Source organism: Lycium barbarum, chromosome 5 (genome assembly GCF_019175385.1).
Source record: "Lycium barbarum isolate Lr01 chromosome 5, ASM1917538v2, whole genome shotgun sequence".
NCBI classification, from domain to species: Eukaryota; Viridiplantae; Streptophyta; class Magnoliopsida; order Solanales; family Solanaceae; genus Lycium; species Lycium barbarum.
The window spans coordinates 68,007,565-68,019,193 of record NC_083341.1 but is presented as its reverse complement, the minus strand read 5'-3'; the positions used below and the strand labels follow the sequence as shown (position 1 = coordinate 68,019,193).

The 11,629-nt window shown below is 37.3% G+C and overlaps 1 protein-coding gene across 1 annotated transcript; it reads right to left on the bottom strand.

Moving 5' to 3' along the window:
* Positions 1–10,951: 10,951 nt before the first annotated feature.
* On the bottom strand, positions 10,952–11,422 carry LOC132639463 (uncharacterized). The gene has a single exon (XM_060355906.1). The coding sequence runs from the start codon at positions 11,420–11,422 to the stop codon at positions 10,952–10,954; it is 471 nt and encodes a 156-aa protein (XP_060211889.1).
* Positions 11,423–11,629: the final 207 nt, after the last annotated feature.

Genomic DNA, 11,629 nt, shown 5'->3' with positions numbered 1-11,629 from the left:
AATTATAATTAAAAAAAATGAACTGCAACTGGCATAAAAATACGGTCAAAAGTACGGATTGTATTTTTAAATATGGTCCGAATTTCTTGGTCGTAATTCTCAGTATAAAAAATTCACTTTCTGCCTAAGGAAATATGGTCCGTACTTGAAATCATACATTTTTACGGGCCGTATTTTTCACCATACTTCTCGAATTTGTGATCTGTTAGTTGCATTGGAAAGAAAACTTTCTGAACTTAAATGTACATAGGTCATGAATTCCATAACTCCTTATATGCTAGAAGATATACCTCCCCAAAGTTGGACCAAAAATCTTGTCCAGAATTCTACCAATTTTTCCCAATGTTTTGACAAACTTAATTTCTTTGATTTGCTTGATCCCGGAACCTTCCATTACCTACTAAACATGATCTTAAACTATTATACACTCAAGATGGACATGTCTAATCCCTTATGACCTTGAAGGTCACTCCACTCCCTGAATCTATAGCAACCAACTCATGAGGATACTTAACATATAAAAGTACAGGGTGTAATAGTATGCTTCCAGTATGATGATTCAAAGATTTAAGGAGGCTTAGGTGATGGGTTTTCACTAAAGTAGTTTTAACACTGGGTTACAAAATTAACAAACTTGGAACTAGCGAAATTGGCTTAAGCAAGATTAGTTTTGATGGAATTGCGTAGATTTCTCAGATGGAGCAAGAATTATTTTCTAGCAAGAGTAAGTTATGGTTTCGGGTTGTGGCGTGTGTTTATGTGTTTCTAAGAAATCGTGGTGCGAAGAACGGCTTAGAAGGTATGAAAGAAAGATTAGTGGAATCAGAATATTTTACCGGTTCAGAGTGGGCTATGGTTGTGTCTATATGTAAAGGATTATGTTGTTTGGGGAAATGTATGTGGGACCTATCGATTGCATTCAGAGGTGTGGTTTTATCGAATCAGAGAATTCCAGCAAAAACAGTTCTTATATTCAGGGATCAGTTGTGAAAGAACTTTTGAGTATGGAAAATCGAATCTTTGAGCTAAATGAAAGGAAGTTTTGACGGATAAGGTGAACAGGCAGTGATTTTGGCGTACTTCTGGCCATAGGGGCTTCAGTGTTGTTATAATAAGATTCCTTAGTTACCGTTAGCTTTCATACTCTCTTTCTTCATTCGAGTACGAATGATTGTTTAATTGGTATCGATGTAATGACCCGTTTGGTCGTTATTGCATTTTGATTCATTTGCCCACATTGACCCTTCCCCAAGCCTTGTTAGTATAATTTTGACCCGCGAGGATGGGCGACATGGTTACCGAGGTAATCGGGCGAGTTTTATGGTTACTTATAAGAATTAGAACTTTAAAGTGAAAAATCTTTGACCGATAGTTGACTTTTGGGTAGACGGACCTTTTTCGAAAATTCATTGATTTCGGGAGGTCCGGAGGGTCGGTTATGACTTGGTGGGATATTCAGTTCGGTTCCCGAAGCACTCGGGAGCATTTTGGTATATTGGTTGGAAAGTGGAATTTGATCGTTGGGGGTTGACCCGGTCAAATAGACCTCCGATGGGAATTCTGAGACCACGAGTGAGTTTTTAGCATACTTTTATGTATGTGTCCATATCTATTTTGTATCTGGGAGGTCTCAGGTGATTGCCGGGATTTGGAAAGAACGTGGTGAAAAATAAGAAATTACTGGTTTCTGTGCGCCCCAGCGGACCTGCATTAGCGAGGCTTGGTCCGTGGGTGCGGAAGTGTGGATTCGATAGAAATACAGCCTAGCGAATAGTATTCTGCTAAGGTGAATGTACTGCACCATCTTCCGCTGGAATGGAAAACGCTTGTTACGGTTCGCTTTTACGCGGGTTAAGGCATAAAAGTTACTACGACGTTGTTGGTACTCTAATTGGATTTTAGTATTTTTAGAGTCGCCAACTAATTTATTTATGGAAAAATAGGAAAATCGAGTTTAAAGATTTTTTTTCAAATAATAAAAAAAAAAATTGGACCAAAGTTTCGAGGTAAGGGTTCTAGTGATCCCCTAGGGAAGGTTTTACGCACCCTAGTATTAAAGATTCGTATAATACAGTTGACATACGAGCTTCAATGTGTGATTAATGTACTTATTTGTTTAGAAGTGTTTAGTTTTCCGCAAAAAATGTCATTCATATCATAACTTCAAGAAAAAAATTCGACAAAAAATCCCCCTTATAAAAAGGATTTTGGTTTAAAAAATCCGCGTAAGTGTTCAACTCACTTTGCTGCCAGACTAGGACACACTCGAGATTTCTCCCAAGTAGAGTCACTACTATTCTAGTCCTAACAAAATGAATTTAGCACCTATGGGTTTATATATATATATATACAAGTTTATTAAAATTAGTTCCATTTTTATTGTTGAAGCCCATAAGTCAATGATATTTTTCAGATCCAAGTCCATGTCACCGTCATCACACAATTCAAATGATTTTGGTCCGATTGCTGTCCCAAAACAATTTTTGTTTCAATCCAATTTCAGTGTGGGCTCAAAGAAACCATTAGTCCAACTTTCCAGAATTTGTCCAAGTCCAAGATTTGTTTTCCATCTCACAAAATTTGCCCAAGTCTTTCATCTACAAAGTTTTGTAAGCCCAGAAATGGTTCCATTGGTATATGAAAATTCCAGGTTTCTTGAAGTAAAAATTATTTTTTGGCATCATCTTCCGCCAAGACGCTCTATCATTTTTTGTCTTTAAAGCCCAAAATTCATTTGCTCAATATTTGAAAATCCTTTTACATTGATCTAGTTTTAGATTTAACCAAAAAAAAGAAGTTCATTTTTTCATATACTTAGTCGTAGTGTCATATCCAATTTAAAAACATTGATCATTAACCAAGTTTTAAAATGGTTTGACGACTTCCTAAAATACTACATGTTTTTCCTAAGTTCTAACATGCATAGAGGTTTCATTAATTATATTCAGTACATATACAGCATATACATGCATGATATATAAATCGAATTTGAAAAAGAACAATTGAAGAAAACCGAGCTGGTGGGCTTACCAAACCCACCAGCCTCCATTTTTACCCATGGATGGGCCTTTCACATATTTGCTTCCATTATTCTCCCTCAGACTCGATCAATGAAGAGTGTTGGGCCTCAGGCCCAACATGGTTTGATGGGAGGAATGGCCCAAATGGCCCGCAATATTTTTTTCACATGTGAAAACAACAACAAAAAAGGAAGTCGATGGTTAGAGAGTGACTATGCTATCTCATGAGGCTAAGAAGAATTTTTAATGACTGTGTAAACAGTAGAATAGGAACAAATACTTAGCCATTCATACAAGGCCCATACATGATATTTATGACTTTAACTTAGGTAACAAATACAGTTTCTCAAAGCCCAAAAAGAAGACTGACCTAAACAGGCCCAAATAAACCCAAGACTGAAAAAATAAATAGAAAGGAAATAAGCTGAATAATACAAGCCCATGGAAACAAATTTCAGAGAAAAGGACAGATTTGGCCCAAATCATGAATACTCAATCTCTTATCTTTTATTCAAAGAGTATACAAAATATACTTCCTTGTATACACTAAGTTATGTTTACTCTGTATACATTTATCATGGCACCAATCACAGTATAGAGGAAAACATAAATGAAGTCTATCTAGTAAAAAAAGGGTTAAGGTAATTCAAATACTAAGTAAAAATTAGTTTTGTATATTAAGCCATTAGGACTCAACTATTTATCCAATTTCATGAGTGTAAACTAGATCCCAAAGATTGCAAATATGAACTAAACACTACTCAATTCAGACTTAAAAGAAATTAACAGCAAAACCACACATATTCACAATGTAACATGAGATCAAACTGCAAAATAACTTGGGTAGGCAGGTTTTGATTACATCAGTTAGACATTATACTTTCTGATCCTCTTTAAACCAGACCAAAGTAGAGTCTATGGAAATGAAGTCTAAATGAGGCATAGTTCAAAACATACTCAAGTCAGGCCAAGCTTTATGTAACTATAATAGTTTAGACCAAATCAACCACTTTACACAGCAAAGAGTCTTTTAGAAAAACAGAGAAAGAAAGCACAAACATCTTGTCATTTTTAGGACTTTCAACACAGTTTAGAATAATTTCCTCAAGGCTCTACAAATTACATAACTTAGTAGGGTCCCATAAGGTGTATTCTAGCATACGGGAACCCCAGCATATTGAGAATAGGGTGACTAGGCTGAATTTGACAAGAAACTCAAAGCCTAGTCCACTCTTCTTCAAGACCAAGGTAAGTCGCATCTATGTGTCAAATATACCCTTAAGTGACACCTTTTGAGCTTTACATCCCACTTAGTTCTATTCAGGTGTGAATTGTGCACAAACTAAGTGTAATTTATTTCAATAATAAGTTTTCAAAGCAATACTCAAGACTTTAAGTATGAGGAGCACAAACAGTTTAAACAGACCACGGAATGAGGGCAAACAAAAGTCTTCAGCACCAGTACTTTAAAAGGAGTAAAACAGGTTATCATCTTGCTCGGTGTCCCATTTTATACAGATTCCTAAGTAAAGGTAAACCTAGGATTTTGCAGAGAAGAAAGAATGCAGCTAACTACATAATCAAAATCACAAATATCAGCTAGGACTCTTAAATTAGAATATTCAAATGATTGTGCATACTAGGTGGCCAACTTCTTGTAATACAATTATATACTAATGCCAAGTTAGCTGCTTGAGATAAAGTTCAAGCAAAGAGGCATCCATTCCCCATACATTACTTGGCATATATCAACAGACTATATAAATGTAAAGCTATTAAGAAATGCAGAATAAATGTGCTGAATTTGATTCCTTTAAAGTTCAGCCAATGATTAGCTAACTACCTAAGCTCTCATGTTATCAAATGCAAGACTCTGATGATTATGATAGTTTCATAGTAAGCCAGTTGACTAAGAACAAGTACCAAACAAGACTTAAGGTCACAAGACACATGACCAACAATACAAGTATGTAGATAGTTCACAAAAGAAACTCCTAAAATGAGATTAAGAACTTAGGTTTCCTCTCCTTTGAATAGACACAAATGTAAGGCCAAACAGGGGAACAGACTAGCCTGGGTAAATGATACATTCAATCCAACAGTGTCCAAGCAGAGGTTGAGATATAGGGTAGGTCATGGATTTACCAAATCCCTGTTTAGTTAAAAATCTTTTCAAACAACAAAGTTTCAATCATAAAAAAAAAAAACTCTTAATACACAATGGAAACTATGCTTGGTCATTAACTTCTAAGGTTGGTTTAAAATATGTACTTTCAACAACTTGGACACCACACTACACTATAGCAACTTTAGAATATTAAGAACTCATCACAGTTTCAAGAAGCTTCCATAAAAATACAGATTCAATAGTTTTGAAACCATTTTTGCTGTACCTTCAGACAAGTAATTAAGGAAAGACAAGCTAAACCAAACCAAACTTTTGAAAACTAGACATAGACTAAGCAGATTCCTAGGTTCTTTAACCAATCAACAAGAAGACATATAGAACATAACAATTTTAGGTCTTAAATGGTATTACTTGTTCAAGCTATTATGACAAAGAAAAAATTTAGACAAACTTAATCACGGTTCAAAGCAAATGTAGGTGAGGACAGTCTTAAAAAAATAAAACAATAATCCCAACATAAATCATTCTTATCACACAGAGATCATATCAGCCAACACCATTTTAGCATCTATTATCTAACCTAACACATAATTTCATACCAACTAACCATTAAACCAAACAAACAGTCTAATCAAACTAACATATCAAAATAATGAATATTTAACAACCTCATATTAACTAACTTTAATTTCAAACCAAGCAAAAACAGGCTAATAATTAATATGAAGAATTACCTTTTTTGGGCATAGCCTTGATCGAGAATGAATTTTGATGATACCTTCATCCCTCAATCGTACTCAGCCACACACAAACCCAGAAAACAACAGAAATAAGCTCTTTAAACTTTTACTTAAACTCATAAAAAAGTTAAAGATTTCCAATATTTTGGAATCTTAGGTATTTTCGAGTTTTTGTGAGTATATCGAATTTTAAGATGCTCAAACCTGTCCAAATAACAGAGAATATGGCCCTTTAAATAGAAACCCCCAAACCTTACGTTCAGTCGATGTGGGATAAATCCCAATTTAGGGATTTCCTCCTCATACCATAGCATTGTAGAGCTAGGATTAAATGTAAGAAACCAAACGAAGGGTCAGATTTCACCCCCAAGTGGTCGATCCATTCAGTTCTTCATGAACCAATGAGATTCATTGATTCAAATCCACAAACAACCAAAAACAATTAAGGAATTGCAGTGTTACCGTTAAAAGTGTAAAAAGTGAAGAAAATTGAGAGGTAATACTGTGTTTGGTTGCAATGGAGGAGAGAGGAGATCAAGCAATTAATGCTTGCCTCAAATCGACCATACCAGGCCCGTTAAAGACTTACACCTCAGAACCTTTGCCAAAAATGGCAAGGTGAAGAGAGGAGAGAGGGAGGTGGCCCCGCAGCGGCTAGGGTTTCCTTCAAAGAAACCTTTGCCTCTTTCTAAAGGGTCGTTTGGCCTGAAATGAATAAGGGAGGATATACCCTCCTTCTTATTTTCTAAGCTGGGCTAGGTCACACCCTTCATTAGGCTGGTCCGGTCTAGATAGTTTTTTTTAAAACAGAGGGCAGCCCATTGTATACACGTATGTATACACATATATATTTATATACTCGTGTATACATGATTATACATGGAAGGGTAAAAAAGACTCTTTAAAAGATAGCCAAAAGCCTATTGATTTTCAATTATGACCAAAAATTAACAATACTTAATTAGTTGATTAATTTTAGAGACACGACCAATTGCATAAAAGGACTTTTAATTGAAAACAATGCCTTAATGGATTTAAACCATGAGATTGGTTATTTTGTCTATGGCCATAATTAATTAACAAATGATTATTTCAATTGCAACCATAATTAATTTATTCAAAAATTGCAAACGCAAATTTGATATGCAGATTTAATAATTGAGGGGTAAAATGATTAAATCATTTAATTAATCAGGTTTTCTTGAATTAAAAGTGTGAAATACTTGCTAATTGCCTATTTAAAAAACGTAAACAATAAATAATTATCATAAATTATTTTCTTCTTGGTTAAATTTGGCAAAATATTATAATTCTAAAAATATGTAAATTAATTTCCAAATGATTTATAATATTATAGAAATTATTTTATCAAACAAGAATGGTAAAATATTATCTATATAATTTTATAAAATCATTTTGACTTCTGAAAATACAGATTTCACTCTGTTTAATATTCAAGGACTCTGGGTAATTAAAAAAAATATGGGAGGTCAAATATTAGGTGTCAACAACTGCCCCTTCGGTGTTCAGGGATGGCGGGACCATCCCTGAGCAACGAAATTTGACTAACCCTACTTATATTACCTCTCATTTTCATGCAATTTCAAAATATATCAGTGGACCCTAGTTTTTGGGTTTCCTTCATATCTCAAGTTTCATGAGAATTCACACTATTTGTAGTTCGACTCGATTATGACTTCTAAATGCAAATTAAAGCAAATTCTCGGATTTTCTAGCTATCAAACTAGGAAGTCCGGAGTGATTGGTTGGAGTGTGACCGACTCTCTGGCATTGAGTCCGCCTACGTATCCCTATTTTTGGGAATCAAGTCACTTGTAGGTAGACTCGATTGGAGGAAAAGGGTATCCCTTATGTGGGAATGCCTTTGTGTGTGCTGGTGTGTGTCCGATCGGTAGCGGAATAAAACCAAACAAATAAGCACATAAGAAAATAATTGTTGTTATGTGGCTGAGTGGTGAGGAATGATCTTTCAAGTCCTGGCTGGAGAGCTTGACTCTCATGGGCACTTTAACTCAACCGGCTGCATAAGAAAATGGTTCACGTTTGCTCTGCGATCTATCTAGATTTGATTTGATCAATCTACTTTGTTTGGCGACTACAAATCTGCTTCCATCTACTGAGTAACGTTGATTTTTGGTGACGAATACTGTGTTCATCTGATCGAATTTACATCGTCTTGTCTTTTTGAGCGGATACCGTGGTATCTTGATCGGTTTTACATCGCTTTATCTTTTTGGGGGGAATACTGCGGTCTCATGACCGGTTTTACATCGCTTTGTCTTTTTGGGGCGAATATTGCGGTCTCATGATCGATTTTACACCGCTTTGTCCCTTTGAGCGAATATTGCGGTCTCATGACTGGTTTTACACCGCTTTGTCCCTTTGAGCGAATATTGCGGTCTCATGACCGGTTTTACATCGCTTTGTCCTTTTGAGTGAATATTGCAGTCTCATGACCGATTTTACATCACTTTGTCCCTTTTGATTATATCCTGCAATTCATATGCATGGCCCATTTTTGGTTATTTAAAGGAATGGCCCTGTCAGCATGTCTGTATGAATGGCCCTCTTGGCATGTTTGTATGAATGGCCCTCTTGGCATGTTTGTATGAATAGCCCTCTTGGAAACACAAAAAAAGATATGCAATGGCCCTCATGGAAAATAAGAAGAAGTGATAGCCCTCTCGGCAATAGGAAAATAGATATGCAATGGCCCTCATCGTAAATAAGAAGAAGTGATGGCCCTCTCGGCAATGGGAAAATAGATATGCAATGGCCCTTACAGAAAATAAGAAGAAGTGATGGTCCTCTGGGAAACAGGAAAAAGATGTACAATAGCCCTCATGGCAAATAAGAAAAAGTGATGGCCCTCTCGGCAACAGGAAAATAGATATGCAATGGCCCACATAACAAATAAGAAGAAGTTATGGCCCTCTCGGCAACAGGAAAATAGCTATGCAATGGCCCTTATTGCAAATAAGAAGAAGTGATGGCCCTCTCGGCAACAGGAAAAAGATATGCAATGGCCCTCATGGCAAATAAGAAGAAGTGATGCGAATGACAGATATAGCCCGTTCGGCTGAATCGTCTTTCTTTCATCCTTTATGTCGGCTATGACCCTCGTGGTCAGGTATGTCGTGTTGTCTTAGTACGACCCCATTGGTTGGTGATTTTGCCATTATGGCCTTTTGTCCTTTGGGGACCCTTATGGCCAGGTGTTTTCCCTCCGTGACATTCATCTCTTTTATAGCCCTCATGGCTGGATATTTTCTTTTGTGACATTTGAATCTTTTATAGCCCTTGTGGCTAGATATTTAGCCCTTACGGCATTCCGATCGTTCATAGCCCTTGTGGCTAGATATTTCGCCCTTATGGCATTCTGATATTTCATAGTCCTTGTCGATAGATATTTAGCCCTTACGGCATTCCGATCTTCTATAGCCCTTGTGGCTAGATATTTAGCCCTTAACCCTTTGTAGCCCTCGTGGCTAGATATTTTCTGAACCTGATCTCAGCAGCGGTCTTGACCTTCTTTGCAAACCGTTTCCTGCACATGAAGAAAAGTTAGAAAAAGAATCGTCTTCCGATGTCCTGGGGACCAGCATCAGAAATAGATTAGTTTTTCCCTATTCAAAGTTGATTCGTGTCGCCGGCACTGTCACATCTTCGGCTTTCTGGACTCGAAACCCCTTCGGCTCTGGTATTCAAAAGGTAAATTTATTTTCATTACACTGAAAATTGTTTTGTAAAGTTACCATAAATAAATGCAATATTCTTTTTGAAAGCAGTAAAGTTAATTGTCATGACATAAGCCTTGAATGAGGGATATCCCTTCTTTCATGACCAGGGTTTTTTCGCTTCTTTATGCGGAATCTCGTGCTGAATTTTTCGTGTTGCGGAAAATTTTGAAGTCTTCTCAAAATTTCTGCCCCAGTTTACAGCATTGAATAAATGAAATTTTTTTAGAGCTTCTCAAAATTTTTGCCCCAGTTTGAAACTCTGGGTTGGCTGACTCTTTGTAGTGGATTGACGGCGCAAACTTTTGAGATCCTCTCAGGAATTCCGCCTCCGCTGGGCATGTGGCGATCCTCTTGTCCTCCTTAAGTCCTATCTCTAAGGTTTCCTAGGGGTTTCCTAGGTTTTTCTTTGGTGCGACCGAGCTCAAAGAGCGCCTACGCATCCTGTCGCAGCAGGAATCAGGTCGAACGTAGTTCGGAATAAAAGTAAAGGAGTTTTTGGTTTTTACTAATAGTGCAACTGGGTCCGAGATGAACTGCCTACGTATCCCGTTATAGGGAAGTCAGGTCGTTGCATATTTCATATTACAAAAGTTGTTTTATTTTTCTTGTCCATTACAAAACGATTACAAGCAAAAGGAAATAACTAATACAAGAAAATAGAATAACGACTACAAGCAAAGAGTACTATTACAAATTGAGAAACTTCATCTTCACGAATAGTAGCGCTTGATTGCATCTGAGTTGATCGGCTTCGGCCACTCTTGTCCATCCATTTCTTTCCTCCGGAGAATACTTTGCGGATCACATAAGGACTTTGCCAGTTGGGAGCGAAATTCCCTTTGTATTCATCTTGGTGCGGGAAAATTCTCTTGAGCACCTGCCGAATTTGGAAAAGTCTAGTCCTGACTACTTGTTAAAGGTTTTTGCTGTCCTTTGTTGGTATTTTTGACCGCGACATACAGCAACCATCCTTTTCTCATCAATTAAATCCAATTGCTCGTATCGAGCACGGACCCATTCAGCATTGTCCAATTCTGCTTCTTGAATGATTCTCAAAGAAGGTATCTCGACTTCGGCAGGTATGACTGCTTCAGTACAGTAGACTAACAAATATGGAGTTACTCCTGTTGAAGTTCTGGCCGTAGTATGGTATCCTAGTAAGGCATGAGACAGCTGCTCGTTCCAACCATTATAGTTATCAGTCATCTTCCTCAATATCGTCTTGATATTCTTGTTGGCTGTCTCTACGGCTTCGTTCGTTTGTGGCCAGTAGGCTGTCGAGTTTCGATGAGTGATCTTGAATTACTCACAAATGTCTTTCATCATATGGCTATTCAGATTAGCTCCATTGTCAGTTATGACAAACTCGGGTATACCGAACCGGCATATGATGTTGTTTCGTATGAAGTCAGCAACCATTTTCTTTATTACCGACTTGTGAGACGTTGCTTCCACCCATTTGGTGAAGTAGTCAATGGCAACTAAAATGAATTGGTGGCCATTTGAAGCTGCGGGTTCTATGGGTCCAATAACATCCATGCCGCAAGCAACGAAAGGACACAGTGAGCTCATAGCATTAAGCTCACTTAGAGGGACCTTGATTAAATCACTGTAGATTTGGCATTGATGGAACCTTTGCACATATTTGCAGCAATCACTTTCCATGGTCATCCAAAAGTATCCAGCTCGTAGAATCTTTATTGCCTGTACCAATTCATTCATATGGTTTCCACATGTCCCAGTCTTTAAGAAGTTTGGTGGCTTCACCGGCATCTACACATCGAAGTAGACCCAAATCCGATGTCCATTTGTACAACACTTCTTTGTTTAGGAAGAAACTATTTGCTATTCTTCTGATGGTCTTCTTTTGTCCACTTGTAATGCTTTCGGGATATTCCCGTCTTTCCAAATACATTTTGATATCATTGTGCCATGGTTTGCCATCTGGCTCAGCCTCCACGTGGCAACATTGGGCATGCT

Coding starts and splice junctions, on each gene's coding strand:
- LOC132639463 (XM_060355906.1), bottom strand. CDS start 11,422: ATGCCGGTGAAGCCACCAAACTTCTTAAAGACTGGGACATGTGGAAAC.